This window comes from Purpureocillium lilacinum (assembly GCF_023168085.1).
Source record: "Purpureocillium lilacinum CBS 284.36 DNA, scaffold_3, whole genome shotgun sequence".
Taxonomy (NCBI): domain Eukaryota; kingdom Fungi; phylum Ascomycota; class Sordariomycetes; order Hypocreales; family Ophiocordycipitaceae; genus Purpureocillium; species Purpureocillium lilacinum.
This window is the reverse complement of record NW_027072113.1, coordinates 2,258,063-2,278,501: the sequence shown is the minus strand read 5'-3', so window position 1 is coordinate 2,278,501 and position 20,439 is coordinate 2,258,063. Positions and strand designations below refer to the sequence as shown.

Here is a 20,439-nt window from a genome sequence, read left to right as displayed (position 1 = left end):
CTGGCCTGTCGTTGAGCTATTTCTGTCACGCTCCAGTTTACGATGCAGCATGGTGTTGGCGTATCGGCCGAGCACTTTGGGGCAACATGGGTCGTTAAAGTGGTCAATGGTCATCATGTGCTACCTTTTACAAAACTTGGGAATTTCCTGATCTATCATAACGATTCGGCGCAGACTCGCGCGAATCCAATGCTTCAAGACATCATGCCCAGGTACTGCGTCGTAAAGACCGTCTCCCTGCTCGCGCCGCTGACCCCGATGCTCACCGTCTCCCCCGGCACCACGTCCACCAGGTTGTCGTCGAAGCGCACGCCGTCGTCGTCGCACTCCACCGCCAGGCCCTTGACGGGCACCTCGGCGCTGATGCGCACGCTGCGGCCGTCGTCGCTCAGGCCCACGCGCAGCTGCCGCGGCTTCTGCAGGTGGAGGTACTTGAGCGGCTCGGGCCAGTTGACGTAGCGCGCGAGCTGCTCGCCGTCGCGGTACAGGTACGCGGCCACGACGGTGCGGTCCTCGAGCCCCTTGCGGGACGCGTTACCCACGGGTACTGGCAGGGCGGCCACCTCGGTGGACTGGTTCGCGGGCAGGAGTTGCGCCGCTGACACCGTCTTGGAGAACGTCTCCTCGCCCGTCTCCACGTCCCAGGCCTTGACGACGCAGTCGGCCGTCAGGTCGTCGAGGGAGAGGTTCGAGCCCCAGATCTCGATGCGCACCTCGCGCTCGACGCTCACGCGCGAGTGGGCGGCGCCGGTGTCGCGCGTGTGCTCCCTTCGCGTCATGCCGATGGAGAGGGGCGCCATCTCGCGCTTCACCGTGTGGTAGGCGTGCTTGGGCCGCAGGTAGTAGTCGCAGATGGACCACGACGTCACGGGCCAGCAGTCGTTGGTCTGCCAGACGAGCGCGCCGCCGCAGTACTCCTTGCCGGGGCCGCGCCACTCGCGCTTCCACAGCCGGTACGCCGACGACAGGCACTCGGCCTGCATGAGCTGCGTGCAGTACACAAAGTGCTCGATCGGGTCCGGCGCGTACCGCATGTTCTCCACGAGGTACAGCGCCAGGCGCCGCTCGTGGCCCGCCGCCTTGTTGTGGAAGTCGACCGTCGACGACTGCGGGTAGCGGTCCGGGTCTGACTTGCCGCCCGCAAGGAAGCCCTCGTCGATGGTCTTGATGGACGGGAAGGCCTCCATGCCGAACTCGGACACGAAGCGCCCGACGAGCTTGTCGAAGTTCTGATACTTTTCCTGCGAGCCGTGCCACACGTTCCACTGGTGAATGTCGCCGGCCGTGGGGTCGGTTGTGTGATTGCCGCCCCAGGGGCTGCCCGGGTGGTAGTACGTGTCGGGGATGAGATCCTTGCAGACGTCTGGGAGGAGCTTCTCGTAGATGTAACGAGCGGGGAAGTCGGTCTTGAGCCAGTTGTCAGGGTTCATGTCGCTGGGGTCGTACTTCAACCCCTCCTGTTCGGCGAACTGGTAGTCCTCGTTGTTTCCAGCCCAGATGACGAGACACGGGTGGTGTCGCAGCATCTTGACGTTCACCCTGGCCTCGCGGTCGATGGATTCGAGGATCTCGGGGTACGCGGGGTAGTTGCCGCAGCCAAACATAAAGTCCTGCCAGACGAGGATGCCCATCTCGTCGCAGGCGTCGTAGAAGGCCTGGTCCTCGTAGATGCCGCCGCCCCAGACGCGGATCATGAACTGGTTGCCCTCGGCGACGAGGCGCACCCAGTCGCGATACCGCTCCGGGGTTATGCGCGGGAGGAAGTTGTCGGCGGGGATCCAGTCGCTGCCGCCGCAGAAGACGGGCACGTTGTTGATGCGGAAGAAGAAGGACGTGCCGGGCTGGCCGTCGAGCGGGCGCTGGACGAGCTCGGCGCGGCGCAGGCCGATCCTCTTGGCAACACTGTCGGCCTCGGCGTGGCCATCGAGGAGGGTGGCTTTGATGGTGTACAGCGGCTGCTGGCCGTAGCGGATCGGGTACCACAGCTCTGGGTTCTGAACCTTGAAGGTCGCGACGGCGTCGTGGTCGGCGACGTCGACCGTCTCTGACGCCACGCTCTTGTCCCCGAGGGAGATGTCGAAGCGGACTGAAGCGGCCTTGCCCTCGGTGGACGCGTGAGCGACGACCTTGGCGCTCTTGAGAGAGCTGTCAACGTCGACGTCGACGTAGAGATCCGTGAGGCGAGACTCGTAGATCTCGAGGTTGATGGGCCTCCAAGGGCCGCATGTCATGAGCACCGGGCCCCAGTCCCAGCCCTAGAATCCTCTGGTCAGCGTTCTGAGCAGCCGTGATGGTCAAATGAGAGTCACATACCCAGTGGTATTGTGCTTTCCGCACCGGCAGCCGCGAGTTGTCGCCATTCCAGCACCCCCATCTGTGCTCGGGATGCTCATCCACAAGCTTCCACCCGCGAAAGTACGCCGCGTCAAACTCGATGACGAGCTCGTTGTCCTTGCCACCGTCTACCAGATGTTGCGTGACGTCCACCCTCTCCGGGATGAACATGTTGTCCGTCTCCAGGATGGTCTTGCCGTTCAGCTTGACCGTGGCAAAGGTATCGAGCCCGTCAAACGCCAGCACCACTTTGGCGGCCCCGTGGAGCTTCTCAGGCGTGGGAAAGGCGGTCCGGTAGACCCAGACCGTCTCGCCGACCCATTGCACGTCGAGCTCATTCTTGCCCGGGAACGGATCGGGGATGAGCTTGTGGTGCAGGAGGTCAAGGTGGACGTTGGTCGGGAACTGCGCGACGGGGAGGTATGCGTCGTCGGGCTTGTCCGCCTGCTTGAAGTGCCAGTTCTGGTTGATGGGGATGACGCTCCGCATGGTGGCCGGTGTCTGGGTGCTTGCCGCCACCACTGCTGGTTCGAAGGATTGGTTTATTGGAGCTTGGGGGAGACGGGTTCAGTGAGACGTGATGATGATGTGGGGAGTCGGGGGAGGTGAGGGGCACCAGGGAAGGACTTGGGGTGAGACGGGGAGGAGCACAAGGTTGAGGACGAGACGAGGCGAGAAAGCAAAGAGAAAGACCGCGCACGCCCGTACATATACCAGATGGCTCGCGTTACGAGATAAAATTCGCGGCCAAGAATGGCCCGGAGACCGAGAGTGAGGACGCAGCTCTCGGGGATGCGGGCCGGCGCAAACGGGGATTCATGATGCCGGCGGGTGGAACCACTACGGCGCACCCCGCGCACGTCGCTGGCCGTGGCATCACCCTGATGCCGTCCCACTGTGGGGGAGGGCGGGGTCTCCACTGGCACGGTTACATGCAGCTCCGCAGCGCCTCGTCGCGCCCGCTGTGGTGAGGTGCCTGGGCTGCCCAGGCGGGCTCCAACTGTGACAGGCGCCACGACAGTGGACTCTCACAGTGGACTCCTACGCCCCCTGGAGTGGCCGACGGGTCGCGTGTTGGAGGCGAACCCTCGCCATCATCTCGCCGCGCCGCCCGTGATCTGATCAGCGCATCGTCTCATCCAGGCACGCATGGACGGGTCTGTTCGGCATTAATATATCCATTCTCTCTGGAACAACAAAGAAAAGAAAGAAAAAGATGCTACGTTGAGCCTGCAGCTGGATCCTCCGGTGGTCCACACCTCAGAAAGACACGCGCAAAACACGCAAACACAAGCGCCCTCGCCATACAGTATCCCCGGTTCGACCAAACGCCAGCAAGGCTCGAAACGAAAGGGAGCCTCCTCCCAAAGGCAAATCAACCGCTTGCTCCATGCCGCCAAGAAGAACAAAAAGCAATGACGTAGTATGCGACTTCGAACCACTCAGCAGCAGTTGTTGCCTCGCCGTCTGTTCGACAGCGTAAAGACCTCCTCCCACTCTCGCAAACCCCAGTTCTGGTTCTTATTCTTTCCCTTGCGCCGCCTACGCAGGCCCGCTTGGCCCAGTCCGAGCCCGGCGCCGTCGTCCATGGTCCCGCCCGTCATGGAACTCTTGATGCTGCCCCCGTCGCTGGCTGTGTAACCCCCGGCATCGCCGTATTGGATCCCACTCATCGGGTCGTCTGGGTCGATGTCACCGAGCTCGATCTTGGTGAGGATCATGCGCGCAAGACGTCCAAAGATCTCGTCAACGCCCTCACCATTGAGCGCGCTGGCTTCCGTCACCACCGGGATCCCAGCCTGGCTCGCCCATCGGCTGGCGTCTGCGCTTGTAATCTCCCGTCCTTCGGGCGCAATCGTCGCACGTTGCTGTGTCCCCGCCCCGATGGAGCTGCCCCGATCCCTACCCGAGGGAGTCGAAGTGCTGGGTCCAGCGGACGTGCTGACGGTATTCAACGTCGAGAGAGAAACGGATGAGGCCATGGGGCCCGCGGTGATGGTCGAGGTGGACCCGACGCTGCTGGGCGTCGCTGGCGCGAGACTCGTGTCGACGAGGGTGTCCGATGCGAGGTCCAGCTTGTTGCCAACGAGCATGACGCTCAAGTTCGGTGACGCAAGGGCGCGCGCGTCGTTGAGAAATGGTTGTAGTGCTCGAAACGAGGCATGCGAGGTGATGTCGTAGACGAGGATCGCGCCCGCGGCACCGCGATAGTATGATCTCGAGACGGAGCGGAACCGCTCGGTGCCTGCCGTGTCCCAGAGCTGGTATAGTTAGCATCGCTTACATGGCAGCGTTCGGCTCGGCTGTCGCGCACCTGAAGCTTGATCCGTTTCCGACGCGCCCCGGTGCCTACTTTGATTATCTTGCTGGCGAACTCGACGCCGATGGTCTGCGATGAGAGGACCCGCCACTCATTCTTGACGAAGCGATGCAACAAGCAGGATCTGCAAGAGAACGAAGTGTCAGTCGTGATCGTCGGCGGCGCACGGGATATCTCGCTCCCGCAGAGGCCAACTGACTTTCCCGTTCCGCTGGGCCCAAGGAGGATAATCTTGGCCAGATAGTCGTACATGCTCCCCAACTCCTGCAACGGCCGTCAGCACCGCACTGAAGTATGATTGCAACCGCCGGAGTTCTCGGGCCGTACCTGGTCGCGGGCCGTCCCCGTGCTCTCCTGGCTCGCGGCCGACGAGCGTCGTGGCCTCGTCATTCTGACGGGAGGACTCGAGGCGGTCGTGGGTTTCGGTCGCACCAGAACGCGGCGAGTCTGCTGCCGCAGCAGGAGCCGGTTTTCAGTGGTTGGTTGCCGACGATAAAGGACGATGCATGTGTGAGCCCGTCGCGGTGAATGGCTGCGTGGTTGTGGTCTGTCAAAGGAATCGAGCGGCGCATGACCTCGTTGCTTGGTTCGCCGATAAGGCTCCCAGGCTGAGCTGGAACGGCGCCCAAAACGACGCTGACTAATCTTGGTGATGACGTTTGCCCAGGAGGGCAGCTCGAGACTGCATGGCGGAGGAGATGCAGAATGGATGGGACGGGCTTCTCGAGAGTCGGATTCGGATGTAATACTCTGAGATTCGTTGAGTCTTCTCGAATACTTAAAGCGAGCAGAGAGGCTGTTGATAGACGAGCTGTTAGGTTGGCAATCTCGTCGGTGATGCGGGCCCCAGGGTGCCCATGTTGCGTGCCAGGTTGTGCAGGGCAGAGCGGGCAGCGTTGACAGCGGACGGCTATAGCGCGTCTAGGGCTCGGAGGAGTCGTCCAGAGGTGAGCCAGGCTTCCGGTTGGAAGGCACGGCACCCATGGACCCCGGACCGAACCTGGTGCCTCCACTGTAGCGACCCCAGCCCGCTCCCGTCCCGCCCGCATCCTCTCCAGCTCTCCATCCCATCTGGGCCTCGGCTCGTCGGTTCACCCACCGGACCGTGACATTCGCTCCCAACACCGCGATGAAGCCGCTCCGTTCACCCTCCTCCACCGTCCACACCTTGGCCGCGCGCAGATTGACAGAACCACCATGAAAATTTCAGGTCGAACCTTTATCGTCTCCGGCGGGTAAGCAAGCATCATCACCGCTCCCTCCGATTGCGACAAGTCCCTTCCTGCACGCGCAGCTGGCTCACATCAGATTTCACCAACAGCGCCTCGGGCCTCGGGCGGGCCTGCGTCGAGGACCTCATCAAGCATGGCGCCAACGTCGCCATCCTCGACATGAACGAGGACGGCAAGGACCTCGCCGCCGAGCTGGGCTCGTCGGCCAAGTTCTTCGTCTGCGACGTGCTGGACTCGTCGTCCATCTCCAAGGCCGTCGAGGGCGCCGCGGAATGGGCCCAGCAGACGAAACGCCCCGTGGGCGGCGTCATTCCCGCCGCCGGAGTCTCGACACCAGCTACCGTACGTTTTTGCCCCTCAATGAAGAAAAAACTGGCGTGGAGGGATGCTGATGCCAGGGGCCCGCAGATCCTCGACCGCAACGGCTCCCCGTTCAGCCTCGACGACGTCGACTTCGTCCTGGGCGTCAACCTGCGCGGGACCATCGACCTCGTGCGGCAGGCGGTCGCGCACATTGCCAAGTCGGAGCCGGACGCGGACGGCGAGCGCGGCGTCGTCATCATGGTGGCCAGCTCGGCGGCGTTCGACGGGCAAAAGGGCCAGATCTCGTACTCGGCCAGCAAGGGCGCCGTGGCGTCCATGACGCTGCCCATGGCGCGCGACCTGGCGCGGCACGGCATCCGCTGCAACACCATCGCGCCCAGCCTCTTCGAGACGCGCATGACGAGCGCCATGTCGGGCAAGGTGCGCAAGAGCCTCGAGGCCACGTTTGAGTTCCCCCGGCGGGCTGGCCGTCCAGACGAGTTTGCGCTGCTGGCGAGGCAGTGCATCGAGAACTCGATGCTCAACGGGACGGTGATTCGCATCGACGGAGGGTCGCGGCCGAGCAAGATCTAGGTCCCCGTGGCCCCTGGGCGCTGTATGTAGTTTTGAATCACTGTAACGTATATACCTCGCCGGTTCTCTTGGACGGCTGCCATTCCATTACGCTTGATCGCCTAGCGGCGAGACGAAGGTGCCATGCGAGTACGACCATTAATATGCGTCCGTATTGCCTCGGTGTATTGTTAGTGGACCAGTAGAGTCGCATGCGCCATCTCTGACAAAGAACAACATGGGTGAGTCTTTAGCCGCCTCCCACTCCCGTCGACTGTCACGCTTATTAGTCTGGCCGGCACACCCGGTCCCGTATGGCCGCGCTGTGGAACTGCCGGCCCCCCCTCAGCCTCCGGACAGTGCCTCCGATGGTCGGAGACTGTACTCGGCCGTTGCTTGCCCCGACCGACTCCCAACCACGGGTCCTGCATTTATAATACACGACAACACCACCACATGGCCCCTTTGCCGGCTCTGTATAATGTAGGTCTCGCGGTCCAACAGACGAACAACAGCTTCATCACATCATGGCTCTCAAGATTGCCGTCCTCGACGACTACCAGGGCTGCGCCAAGCAGTTCTACGACAAGCTCGACGGCTCCAAGTACGCCGTGTCATACTTCCCCGACACGCTGCTGCCGTACAACGTCGCACCGCGCGAGGTCCAGGATGAGCTGGTGCAGCGCCTCGAGCCCTTTGACGTCATCTGTGCGACTCCCTCCCTCCTCCCTTGCGTCTCATCTCATGCCCCTCCGTGAACAATTGTTCTGTCCGTCGTGTGCTTGAGTAGTACCATCTGTGCTTATACTGCCGTCTCGCAGCCTGCATGAGGGAACGTACGCCCTTCCCCGCCGCGCTCCTCCAGCGCCTCCCCAACCTCAAGCTGCTCCTCACCACGGGCGTGCGCAACAAGGCCATCGACCTGCCCTCGTGCGCCGCGCGCGGCATCCCCGTCGCCGGCGCCACCGACACGCACGCCGGCCCCGCCGACAGCACCACCGAGCACGCCGTCGCCATGATCCTCGGCGTCGCGCGCGGCCTCGCCAGCAACGACGCCAACGTCAAGGCCGGCCTGTGGCAGACGGGCTTCGCCACGGGCCTCGCGGGCGGCACCCTCGGCGTGCTGGGGCTGGGCCGTCTCGGCGCCGCGGTCGCCCGCGCGATGCACCTCGCCCTCGGGATGAAGGTCATCGCGTGGAGCACTAACCTCACGCAGGAGGCTGCGGACGAGCAGGCGCGGCATGCGGGTCTGCCTGTCGAGGGGCCTGACGGCGTGAAGACGTTCCGTGCTGTGAGCCGCGAGGAGCTCTTCTCCACGGCTGATGTCGTGAGCGTGCACCTCGTGCTGTCGGACCGGACGCGCGGCATCGTCAATGCGCAGGACCTGGGCAAGATGAAGCCCTCGGCTTTCTTCGTCAATACGTCGCGCGGGCCGCTCGTCGTGGAGCGCGACCTGCTGGATGTGCTCAAGGCGGGCAAGATCCGCGGCGCCGCTCTCGATGTCTTTGACCTGGAGCCGCTGCCGAGGGACAGCGAGTGGCGCAGCGCGGAATGGGGCAAGAACGGGAGGAGCGATGTGTTGATTGCGCCGCACATGGGCTATGTCGAGGAGAGGTCCATCAGCGGCTTCTACAGGAAGCAGGTCGCCAACCTAGAGCGCTGGGTGGCGGGGGAGCCTCTAGAAACACTGCTCGCCTGATCGGTCTACATGTTGTCGAAACCAGAAGGCCGTGAACGACATGACGTTATGACTCGCCTTTAAACCGTAGACAGTGTAGTGTCAAGTGCTTGATTACTGGTAATCTCACCAAGATGGTCCGGGGGGGGGGGGGGGGGGGGGGGGGGCCACGGCCATCCGAGTCCGTTGCCGGCAGCGAAACAGCCACTACTGGTGTAGCCTGCAATGCTTTGGGAGGATGTAATGAAAAGATGAAGTATGGGCATATATCATGACTGGCAGCATGCCATATCTGCCGCAGCACCCGGCACACTCACGTGTAAGCTCTAACACCAGATTGGGTGATGCTGACATTGGCCGGCGCCATACCAAGGCATCCAGCTCCCGTCCACATCACAAACCCAAACAGTATGCCGCTGTTTCTTGAAAATTCAATCGTTGCTACCGTAGCTTCATCTCTATATATGCAATCATCACAGTATCTTCTATCCTGACCAGGTCTTTCCAATGCTCCAATGCTCGTTCCTTGGTCGCGATCGATCCCGTCTGCGCTTGGGAATGCAGCAAGGCCGGAACCTCGAACGGCGAATGGGGAGCGAACACGGCCTGGCGGTATCCAAGAAAAGTCATGTCTTGTGTGTGATTGACGTAAGACCTTTATATGAGTCGGCCTGTCCGTCGCTCGTGTATCCGCCTCGAATGAATCTTTCACGAAGCTCTTGGACGCAAAGCAATGGCATCGCGTATAGATGTGCGTAGCGCTTGGCTGTAGTCGTCGCCTCCAAGGTTGTGATCCTGCAAGCGACAGGGCTCGCCAGCCAGTAGGGCGCGTGCATTCCGTACTCGGCACTGAACAATGAGATGCGACGACAAGACCCCTGAATAGTTGGATCTGGGACTGCCAAAGGCAGAAGAGGTCGAAGGCAACGCTCAGTCGCCTGGCGAGAGCATCGCGGCCAGTGACGGCGGGCGCAGCTGGTCTATAATGTGGTAACATGGGATATACCGTATCCGCACCCACGTCACCATCTGAAACTTTCCTCAAAGTAATCTATCCGGCACTCGCAGTCCGCTAGCGCCTCGACGACGGCGCTTCTGGTGTCGTCGGAGAGCCTGGCTGGCCCACACGCGACGACGGCCAAAGCCTCCCTGCCGGCTTTGGCAACCGTCGTGGCTACAAGCGCGCGGGCGTCGGGTCTTCGAGAGTGTTGTCGCACCTCTGGGGGTATTTCGCCGACGTCGACGTATCCTGTTTGGGAAGAGATGTACAAGTCGACCGCGAGGTTGCCCGGGCTGAATAACTCGGCGATGTCACCCAGGACTTCCCGGGCAAATGCCGGCTCGCGCACTGCCCAATGAATCTCAACTTTGGGCGCCTTGTGGGCGTGGGTGAGGGATCGCAGATACGACAGCGCAGTGACCACGCCGCTGCCTCCCACGATGAAGAGCACATGGTCGTACTCGGCGAACGCCTGTGAGTGACCGTAGGGGCCGTCGACCATGACTCGCAACGGCGCAGGGCTCGACAGTTCGGATGCCGCGAGCTCCTGCAGTCGCCGAGTCTGGCTGTCATATGGGCGAATCAGGAATGTCATGCACGGCTTGCTTGGTTGGGGCAAGTCGTCTTCGCCACCCTGGGCGAGGTCGTCGTCGGAGTCTAGCAGCGGGGCCTGCTCGCTCAAGGATTTCGCGGAGTACTCGCTTGAAACATACGCCACAGTGAAGGGGTGGCTCTCCCAGGGGCGCGAGTCGTCTAGAATCATGAGATAGAAAAATGTCCCCGGTTTGACTTTGTACGCCGACTTGTTGACAGGGACGACGAGGCGTACGATATTGGACGAGGGGTTGTACGTGGCCAGGCAGTCGGCGGCCCAGCTTCGTGGATGGAAGAGAATGATGCGGATGACCCGTATTAAGCGATCCAAGACCCAGATGTATACTGGTACCCAGAATAGCCCATCGAACTCGTGGTTCTTGAAGATGGAAACATGTCTTTGACTGGTCAGCGCGGACTCCATGAGATGAGAGGGATGGCGAATGCCTACCCAAGCATTGTAAGCAGAACTACAATGGATAGCACAATGTGCAAAATGAGGAACATCTCGTAGCGGTGTCGTCGCATCCAGTAAATAGAGCCTGGAACAACCAGTAGGCTCATAAAGACAGTTGCGATGACGCCGGCGTTCCAGAACCACTGCGTGAACCAATACTTGTAATAAGTCCAACCGCCCTCTGTGAAGTGTTAGCATGCCTTGGGCAGTTGGCGAACGCGGAAAGATGGCGCACCTCGGAATATTAGCACAGTGTAGCCCACCGAATGTATCACCGCCTGCAACGTTGAGATCCTTGCCACCCATCGATGGAAGTTTGTGAATGTGCCGTAGTCCCATCCCGTCAGCCACATGGCAAGGTTGTTTCGCATGCCGAAGAGCCAGAGAATGGGGAAGTTGAAGAAGGAGATGATGCCCGTGCGATCTGAGACATATCGGATGATCTGCTTCTCCTTGGTGGGAAAGTAGTAGTTGACCTTGGTGATTCGGTAACCCCATATGCTCAAGACAACATTGAGAAGAAAGAAGAGCAAGATGGTGATGGACTCTACTCTGGGAGGAATCGTGCCCCACCAGACATCTTGCGCGCATCGATAACCGAAGGCAGCGGGGATGGTGATGTTGCGCTGGACCCATTTCTTGGTTGACACCGCGGGGCCCCTCGTCGGCCAGGAGGCCTGCCTGCCGCACAGACGGGAGGCGATCAGGAAGAGCCTGTAAGATACCCCGACGGCTACCACGGCGACCCAGAAGATATTCATGGCCATGCTGGTGCGGTTAGCACAATGGCGGTCAAAGCTCAAGGGTGTTTGTCAATCATACCCGTAGTAGAAATGGTGGCGTTGGACATATTGAACAGCGTCCTGAGTCGACGTCAGGTCTCATTCGAGCAGGCAGAAGGAGTTGAATAAGCTCACAAGTGTCTCAAACCACGCGTTGAAGTGCTCCGACGACGGCAGCACCGGCTCCGAAAACGGCTCGCCGACAGCCAGCGACTCATCCCTGGTGACCCTGCGCAGGCGGGAGATGTCGTCGGCCGTGTAATTAGCCACAATTTCGAACCCAGGCACCGGGCTGCCAATGACGTCGATGCAAGTCTCATTGACGCTCGAAATGGATGCTGCGCGGTCCTCAGGGCCGCACACGGTCTCAAAGCAGAGGTACGCCGATGACAGCGCCAGGTGACTGCGGCAAGATTGCGAGAACTTGGAGTCGGTGGGGCTCGAGTCGGTGAAGCGGAATGACCGCAGGCAGTTCTGACATGCCTGGGCGCAGAAGCTCAGCTCGCGTGCGCGGCTTGCGGTGGCCGGGCTGGGCAGGAGGAGAAGGACCGGGAGGAGGAGACGGAGGAGACCGGCGGCGCCGAATGCGAAAGCGGGCGGTGGCCGCATGGCGGTGCGACTCAATCGGCTCGGCGCGAAGCAACCATGAGGGTGACGGAGCGCGCTGCGGCTGCCTTGCACGCTGCCTTGCTCGCCGCCCGGCTTGGTCGTCGACGATGGTCTGGTCCGGGCTGGTGAAGGAGGAAGATGACCAAGGACTTCCTTCGCTCGATTTTGTCGGGGCATCTCGGTGGTCAGCCGGAGACCCACGGATCAGATTAGATAAGATGGGCCGATGCAGCGGGTGGGTGGCGCTGAATTGATCCACTGGACTGGTGAGTCGTCAGCGCCACGTGGACCTGCGCCAGCACCCCAGCCCCTGGAGGAACCGCCTGCAAGTCACAACCTGGACACGGTCACCTGCCTGGGTGGCGTGCGTGACCTGCGACCCGCGACCTGCAACCTGCAACTTTCCATCCACTGACCCAACACAACGCTGCGGCTTGACTGCTCCCTGCTTCCTTGCATGCTGCATGCCCCGGCGCTCGCGTCACACGCCCGTTTAGACGTTTTGCGGGCGCTGGCAAGTTGGCACCTGCACCTCTCCATGTTAATGCGGCACCCCGAAAGACACACGGCGCCCGCAGGCCGTTGAGACTGACACATGTCTCAGTCTCTTGTCTTGCTGCAACGACCCAAGATACAATTGTGAACTGTTCACATCATCTACCAGCTAAACGTCTCATCAACAAGAACTATTCCCCGGCTCAAAGCGCCACTCCTCGCCAGCCTCGTCACCTCCTTCCTCACCGCGTCTGCCATCTGCGGCGGTCCGCACACGACCACCCCTACCGGCCCTCGGTCATCCGTTCGACATGCCAGCTCCTCGCGCAGGATTGCGCCCGTGTCCAGACGTGTCCCGATGCTTGTGTCGACTTGCACCGACGCGGGCAGGCTCCGTATATCCGCCTCGAATTCGTCCAGAAGGCTTCTCGTCCGCATGCCCCAGTAGAGGCGGCCGCGGCTGGTGTGCTCGTGGAGCAGCGGCAGGACGGCGCTCACGCCGACGCCGCCGGCGATGCAGAGCAGCGTCGTGCATTGAGACAGCTGGGACGATGGTGTTGCGTGGTACGAACCCTCGACGAGGACCGGTAATCGGACCACGCCTCCAGCTGCGGCTACTCTGTCTCCGAGGCGGGCCGTCATGCCAGACTGCCTTCGCATCACAATCGTCACTCTCTGACGCGTCGACGTCCGCCCTTCCCGCATCGTGTTCGACGTGATATCATGGGCACTGATGCGAGACCTGCTGATCTCCTTTGTCGACTCGTTGCTCGCTGGAGTGTCTGTTCCACTCGACTGCGCTTCCTTCTCCTCCTTGTCATGGAGCATTGACGACGCGACAGAGAACGGATGGTTCTCCCAGAGGCGCCAGCTCAGCGTCGGAAAGTAGAGATAGACCAGGCCCTGGGCAAACACGCCGTCAATGTCCACGCGGACATACTCGCCACCGGAGCCCGCGACCTCTGTCACCTTCGCCGTGCGCCAGCCCATGAGCACCATTCGACCCAGGCGAAAGACGCGTTCCGCGCCCCAGATGCCGCCTGCGATGTAGCACCAAATCTCGTAACCCCACTTCATGCCGTATCGGTAGAAGATGTGGTAGAAGTAACCAACGAGGAAGAGCACGACGAGAATGTGGTGCACCGATAGAAACACCTCGTAGAAGCGCTTCCGCACGGCCAACACCGACGCTGGCCAGAGCGCCGACGCCGCAACCGTGGCGACGATGCCCCAGATCCAATACTTCTCGGAGGCCTCAGTATTGTAGTCGCCAAAGACCTTGTAGTACGCGAGCAGCATCGCCGAGTGCAGCACCGTGTGAAAGATGGCGAGGTAGCCCACAACCCGGTGAAAGAGCAGATATGTATCGTAGTTCCACCCCGTCAGGCCAAGGAGAGGATTGTTTCTGCCGGCGAAAACGGTCAGGATGACGACGTTGCCCATTGCCATGACGCCAGCTCGGTTCCCGATTGTGCTTAGCTCCAGCTCCCGCAATGTTGTGAATATGGACTGTGGTTGAAGGTTCTGGTAGGGCGCAACGAGAAAGATGACGTTGAGGACAACCAGAATGAGAATGTACCATGACTGTCCGCGAGTGGGAATGAAGCCGCCCCCGAGAGCTCGCGCGGCGGGCTGTCGATGCTTGTCGCCCCAGATCGGCGGGTACACGAGGATGGAGTTGGCCCACGCCCATGTGCGGCTTCGTGTCAGAGATGGAATGAAGCGAACGAGAGACACGACTATAGGCAGCGCAAGAGCCACCAAAACGATAATGAGCCTGCGTCCCTTGTTAGCCTCGCCCAGGTCGCGAACAAATTGCCGTCTGGTGCTGCGGGCAGCTCACGTGTACTTGACGTGTCCGATCTCGTTGATCTCAAAAGACAGCAAACCGTTATACTGCTTCTGCCAGTCCCGCTGTCGTATGAAGCTGGTCACGTTGAGCGGCGCGCCAGACTTGATGACGGGGAGGGACGAGTTGGTCGGTGAGGTATCGGGCTCATCATCCGTATCATGACCACCATGCCGAGGCACGAGACGCCGTCGCGTGAGTCCATGCCCATCCGTGCCGTGCGTCCCATTGCTACCCTTTGTAGTGTTGCGCTCATCCATCAAGGCCGCTTGCAGTGCTTCCTGGTAGCTCATGACTGGAGGAAAGTCGTTCGTGGCGATAGATCCCGACGCGAGGTGAGTTCTCCAGTAGTCCTCAATCACACCGAGTGGCGGATTGTCGCTTGTAGGGCAGTACGCGTGTATGCACAGCGCCAGCGTGCGCATGAATGATGGGTCGCTCGCGTAGCATTCGGGCGGTGTTGTCGTCGCCGAATGGCCGCCGCCGTGCGAGGCGTGTTGGTCTGCCGGCGTGCACTTGAGCTGACAACTTGCGATGACTCCACGGCACGCAAATGTGCATGGAGGAACATACATCGTTTTGCCGAACCCAATCATGCCGACTCCGTCCGCGACAGTGCCAGGGACACTGGCGGCCAGCAAGGCGGGGAGGAGCCATGATGGTCCCATCGTGAGCCAGATTGGAACCTCTCAGTTGAAGCCCTCGAGCTGGCAACTGCAGATACAAAAGGAAATAGCAAGATTTGTGGCAAAAAGAATATAGTCCATCCTCTCGATCTCGTAGTCAGATACACAGCCGTGTCTGGATGCCTTTTAAATGTTCGCCAGCATCACAGCCTGATGTGGCCTGGACCCAGCCGTCGAAAATATCTTCATTACATCCCGAAACGCACTCAGAACGTGGCTTTGGAGCCAATGAGAAAATCCCGTTTACGGCGTACCAAGGACGTCGTTTTGACTCGTTTCAGCGTTACATTCTCAATCTTGCTCAGTTTGCGAGTTCCAGCCCGCCAAAGTGTGGATCAGGCGTTCGATGCCAAGAGCGCGAAAGCAGGGTACCTTGTCATACGGCAGCTTTAAATTTTAGTGTAACCTTGTTTGAGGGCGCCGGTCGTCACCTGCAGGCAGGAACGAGAATAAGCTACACTTGCGACGGAGGAGGTCCATGCAGATACGGCATGCAACGTTGGAGACTGTGCTTTGCATATGCCGACCGGGCGACTTGGAGACGGTGCAGAGAAGCCATAGACGGGAACGACTTTACCGTCTGATCGTGGGCATTCCGGTCACATCGTGGCGGGTGGCATTGAAATAGAAGTAAACGTGGCATGGTTCTTGTAGAGCCACAATCGTCGTCTCTGGAGTCCACTTGGAATGCGCGCATTTCACCAGGTTCAGAATCTGGTCGACATATCAAGGCTTTTCTCGCCTGTTGCAGTTTGAGAATTGCAGGGGGGCTGTTGCCTGTGTCCGTGACGACTTGGGCCAAGGCCGATGTACAGCGAGTGTGGTGGTCAGGGTAACATGATAAATCGGCTCAGTGCCATCTCAGGCGCAATATGAAGCGACCACGTGAGCACGACTGCTTGCCTGTATGAAGGCAGGAGCCGCAGGCACTGAGGAGGCGCTCCGCGGGGCTGATGCTGGAAATATAGCGAGAACGTCAGCACTGCATAATTTGCACAATTTGTCCATATTGTAGACGAAATACAGGTTGTAGTTGCGATCATCGTGCATCATGGTTTGAATGTCGACAAATGGGCTCAGGCGCGGGGACCAGACGAAGCGAACCGTCGCCCAGTACATGTACGGGCCTACATGTATGCTGGTGGCGGACTGCTGAGTGATGACAACAATAGCCCCATGCGGTGCACATGACAAGAAATCAGGAAGGTGTTGGTGTCTGTGATCAGAAAGCTTCATGACCAAAAACTGTGGCATCGATCGCAGGTAACATTCTTTGAGGCCACAAGTGAGTTGAGACTTCCACACCTATATAAGCTTACGAGAAATAACGCCAATCGCGCCCGGCAGCGTTCAAGACTACGGAGTACATTTTGACGCCAAGTCCTCGTGCACATTGCAGGGAATAACCTTGCACTAGGCGTCGCATTGCAGTGGTCAGCTCTCAACTGTAGCCCATTCAATGCAGGCGGCGGAGTACATGTAGTGAACTCTACCAGAGAGCACGGCCCCTAGTAGGGCATGCAATATGCCGCGTAATCACCAGCAAATTATACATGACATAAGGTTGTCATGCCTTGTCCTTAACATGCAAATCAGTCCACTGTTAACCTTGCACTCGCTGTCTATGCTTCACATGGTCCAATTCCAGCCCTCCCTGTGGCCAAGAGGTGTCCTTGGCAATATAATAAGCGCCAATGCTTTCTGACGTGTACAGCATTTAGTACTCAGTTGCCAGCCAGTTGCCAGCTGGGCAGCAATATAATATGCTTCGCACATTGGCGCATCCCTCGCAACATTGACGTGACCTGCTGTTAAATTTGCCAACAAAAGACAGACAGACCTTGCATTGCCGCCGCGTCCATGCTCACAAGAATAAAGCCGCGAGATGCGGAGGCGGAAAGCGCCTGGCCGACCCATGTCTACCGCGCCTGGGCGGAGCATTTTCGATACTTTCTTGGCCTTGTCGAGCCTGCTGGCTCTCCTTATAAATAGGAAACTGAGGCGCACTAGTCGTTCTGACGGACAGTTCAGCACGAATCAGTTAGGTCGGCAGCCACGAACATCATCTTGAAACATATCTCATCGGACTCTGCCATCAACATGAAAGCATCTATCGCGGCGTTAGCGCTCACGACCGGGCTTGCCGTGGCAGCAACCTCGCTTGAGCGGAGGGCGTGCGAGACGAGCCTTCCCAGCGATGAGTTCATAAAGAGTAGGACTGTTTCATATTGCATGGACATCAAGGGGGACGACACCAAGACGGCGACGACCTGCAGCAAATTCGCGGAAGCGTGCATCGACACGGAGAACAAGACCGGGGTTCGCCACAGCTGCACCAGGTTCGAGTCCATCATGGCATGCGTCGATAAGATGATCGACGAGTGTCCCGCAAACGGAGTGAAGCCTTCAAAGACACAGCCGGGATCTTCTGACCACATCCCCGTCAAGCGTCGTCTCCTCAAGTACTGCGAGAGCCTTCCCGCCATGGCGTCACAACACGTGGAATGTGGCGAGATAGCAGCCAAGTGTATCAAGGATACCAGGAAGAATGCGGGCAACAGCAACGTGCTCAAACTTGGGCACGCTTGTGTCGACGCAGTAGTGCAGCGCCTCGCGTTCGAGAAGGCCAAACGCGACGTGACGCAGCGCCTCGAAGAGACCTGCAAGGGCCAGTCAATTGAGCTCTACAGGTGCAAGCGAGCCATCTGTTTCTGCCAAAAGCTGTTGAACGTGCCATACAAAGATGGCAAGACATACGATCTGGGTTTGGAGGACAAAGGCTTGGATTGTGTCATGCAGAGGATGGCTACGCGGTTTGACGATATTCCCCAGGAGGAGCGCGATCTCTGCCCCACGAAGTGCTTCAAATCGCCCAAGGAGGGCATTGACAACTTGGGGAAACTTGGCTTGGGGGTTAGACATTGTTCCCACGTGTTTAACGCGTACTAGTTGAGCGGAGTGGTTGTGGGAATCTGCAGGAGGCAACGGGTTTGAGCTGCTCGTGCTACTGCGCCTGTGGATGAGGCAGTGGTAATGGTCAGCACAGTTCTCAACGAAATGTGCAGGGGAATTATAGATTGATATAATATTATCGACTGATGGAGTGTTTACTAAGGGGCAGAGAGTCTTAAAGCGATGGCAGGGATACTGTATTCACTCGTCCGCCCAAAAACCTCGCTCTATTTGTGTACTACCCAGCTACTGTGTGTCTGAATGCTTGAGTATATGAGTCACTGCCATCTTGTAGTCTGAAGTCAACATGAATCCGGTCTGCTATTTGCCAGGGCAGTAAGTCCTGCCATCCACTGCGTGACACGGGGTTCCATCACCGGCGCCACTCTGCTTCGTGCACTTTTAACAAAACCTGTTAGTAATGGAGATTTTTCGAAATATGTCTTTCGTATTCATACCTTGCCAACATCGCAAGACCTAATTCTCGTTAGCATATAGGGCACGAAGTCTCGGAAACTTATGAGAGACTCACCAGTTGGAAAGCCCAAACTTGCAGCTTGTGCCGTTGCACACCTAGCGCAGGTCAGTACGACATTAGACAAGGGCAGATACTATGTTTTTACTCCGCTCATCCAACCGCCTCGCTTCGCGACCTTGTCTTCTGTCTCAACCGGGGAGGCAGCCACGAGAGCAGCGCCGAGGAAAAGGGTCGTAAGAGTGCTGGTGAGCTTCATGTTTGCAGAGGCCGAAATGTAATGGTTAACGGGATATAAGAAGAATTGTAGAAGCTGGATTGACGGTCTACTCCAACTTGATAGCTGGGGAATTCGACCGATTTTATACCCCGAGACCTACGGCACTTGTATTCTATTCCTCCAAGAGGCGGTATGTTCTCGTGCAGGTCTGGATGATAGGCGGTGCATAGGACCCCAACTGATCAGCGCAATTGGCTGACTTGAGGTCCCTGAATACCTTGCCCATCTCCACTGCGGCTCGTCGCTTACACTGGCAGCCGTTGCAAACCCACAAAGTGGGCTCGGGGGTTGCCGATACGGGACATACAGGGCAAACATAAGTTACATCGGCTGCAACCTCAGTGGCTTCGACTGTCGGCGTGAGCCCAAGCCGGAATAGACGATGGTAAGCTGATGGGGAACACTTTTTGCGAAATGCTGTGGCGGCGGGACACGGATGGTCGGCTGTGGTTTCCGCGCACCAAACAGACGTTGTGCTGGGATTATGTTACGAAAGTACTAGCTTCTCTGGGTGCTTGATTGTATATGCTTGATCAATATGACCTCAAACAGAATCAGCTAATACTCTTTCAGTCGCTGAAGTGCCTTCGAAAACAACGCAATGCTGCGCCTCATACTTGCCCATACGTCGAATTGACTCCTCACCCCAGCCACTACAACGGTACTTGACTTCCCAACTTAGCCCTTGAAAGGAATGGATCTTCTCGATGGGTCTCATCACATTGTGCCGAGTTGGCCATATGATTGTCGGCTCACGATGCGGGTCATCGGCGCTCTCCCGCAGGATCCATGTCTTGGCTGGTGATAGGATGCCTGAAGAAGTCGTCATTGCCACGGCGCCAAGGCAGGGAATACTCTATCTAGCTTTCCATTACTGGCCTCATTGGGTCCCGTGAAAACAAATGTTCCGCGCAGCACCCGACGACAATGCTGATTTATTACCACCATCTATCGTCTTCATTGCTTGCCCCATGAGACGTCACCAGACCTCATGCACGACGCAGCCAAGATGCTGAGACTTGTCTGCCGTTGGGCACTGGATAGCATGCGCTACAGCGGCGGGTCAAGGTCTCAAATCTGCATTCTGCCAAGAGAGCATGAAAGAGAGTAGGACTTTCCATTCGGCGAGAGCATCGCCACGTTGCCGACTTCTCCAGGGAACCATGGAACCTTGCCATGCTCGCCAGTACTCACATACGGCTATGCGTCGGCCCAACAAGAACGTCAGTTTCTTGAAGTCTACTTAAAGGGACTGGGGAACCTGCTGAGCTATCGGAATAGAATGTCCAGCGCGACTCATTTGTTCACACGCAAACCTTCTCCATTTCCAGCACCTCAGGTCAGTCAGCCTGTCAGTATGAAGACTTTCACTACGATCCTCGCTATCGCCGGCGGACTTGCCATTGCAAGAGCCGAGCCCGTGCCCAAGCCCGACGACATCTTCACGACGACTGAAAGCACCCCTGTGCCCGTACCAACATCCACAAGTGAGGTTTCGAGCCCTATTGGGGACGGTCGCATAACCGAGACTCCGAGTTCAAGCCCTGTCGGTGTCGTGACAACTACAACTGAGGCACGCCTCTAAACCTACCGACCGTGTCCTACATGTAGCGGACACAGTCGCAGCCGGCTGCGGATCACAACGCCTTTGACCTCAACGGCGACCAGCACGCCTGCAGTTGCTCGAATATGCCTGCCATGGGAACGAACCCGGTCTGATCAGTGAAGCCCAGACCATGTGTGTGCATTTTCGTCGACTGGACTGTCGGGCAATTGTTGAAGGTGATTGATGAACGCGGGCTGGGAGCGGTGTGTAGTGC

General features: G+C 58.8%; 7 protein-coding genes across 7 annotated transcripts; 3 read left to right on the top strand and 4 right to left on the bottom strand.

Moving 5' to 3' along the window:
• Window positions 1–194: 194 nt before the first annotated feature.
• PLICBS_004274 (beta-mannosidase B) lies at window positions 195–2,823 on the bottom strand (the record flags this gene model as incomplete). The annotated part of the gene is made up of 2 exons (XM_018327003.2): window positions 195–2,255; window positions 2,314–2,823. 2 exons carry the CDS (start codon window positions 2,821–2,823, stop codon window positions 195–197), a joined length of 2,571 nt encoding a protein of 856 aa, XP_018174465.2.
• Window positions 2,824–3,776: 953 nt separating this feature from the next.
• On the bottom strand, window positions 3,777–4,906 carry PLICBS_004273 (uncharacterized protein; the record flags this gene model as incomplete). The annotated part of the gene is made up of 3 exons (XM_018327005.2): window positions 3,777–4,595; window positions 4,649–4,778; window positions 4,854–4,906. 3 exons carry the CDS (start codon window positions 4,904–4,906, stop codon window positions 3,777–3,779), a joined length of 1,002 nt encoding a protein of 333 aa, XP_018174467.2.
• A 945-nt stretch (window positions 4,907–5,851) lies between these two features.
• Window positions 5,852–6,783, top strand: PLICBS_004272 (uncharacterized protein; the record flags this gene model as incomplete). Its single annotated transcript, XM_065600481.1, has 3 exons — window positions 5,852–5,889; window positions 5,949–6,228; window positions 6,295–6,783. 3 exons carry the CDS (start codon window positions 5,852–5,854, stop codon window positions 6,781–6,783), a joined length of 807 nt encoding a protein of 268 aa, XP_065456553.1.
• A 506-nt stretch (window positions 6,784–7,289) lies between these two features.
• PLICBS_004271 (uncharacterized protein) lies at window positions 7,290–8,461 on the top strand (the record flags this gene model as incomplete). Its single annotated transcript, XM_018327007.2, has 2 exons — window positions 7,290–7,470; window positions 7,584–8,461. The coding sequence occupies 2 exons, from the start codon at window positions 7,290–7,292 to the stop codon at window positions 8,459–8,461; spliced, it is 1,059 nt and encodes a 352-aa protein (XP_018174469.2).
• A 1,001-nt stretch (window positions 8,462–9,462) lies between these two features.
• Window positions 9,463–11,882, bottom strand: PLICBS_004270 (uncharacterized protein; the record flags this gene model as incomplete). Its single annotated transcript, XM_065600480.1, has 5 exons — window positions 9,463–10,432; window positions 10,486–10,672; window positions 10,727–11,259; window positions 11,314–11,354; window positions 11,409–11,882. 5 exons carry the CDS (start codon window positions 11,880–11,882, stop codon window positions 9,463–9,465), a joined length of 2,205 nt encoding a protein of 734 aa, XP_065456552.1.
• Window positions 11,883–12,539: 657 nt separating this feature from the next.
• PLICBS_004269 (uncharacterized protein) lies at window positions 12,540–14,651 on the bottom strand (the record flags this gene model as incomplete). Its single annotated transcript, XM_065600479.1, has 2 exons — window positions 12,540–14,154; window positions 14,221–14,651. The coding sequence occupies 2 exons, from the start codon at window positions 14,649–14,651 to the stop codon at window positions 12,540–12,542; spliced, it is 2,046 nt and encodes a 681-aa protein (XP_065456551.1).
• A 2,493-nt stretch (window positions 14,652–17,144) lies between these two features.
• Window positions 17,145–17,861, top strand: PLICBS_004268 (uncharacterized protein; the record flags this gene model as incomplete). The annotated part of the gene is made up of 1 exon (XM_018327008.2): window positions 17,145–17,861. One exon carries the CDS (start codon window positions 17,145–17,147, stop codon window positions 17,859–17,861), a length of 717 nt encoding a protein of 238 aa, XP_018174470.2.
• Window positions 17,862–20,439: the final 2,578 nt, after the last annotated feature.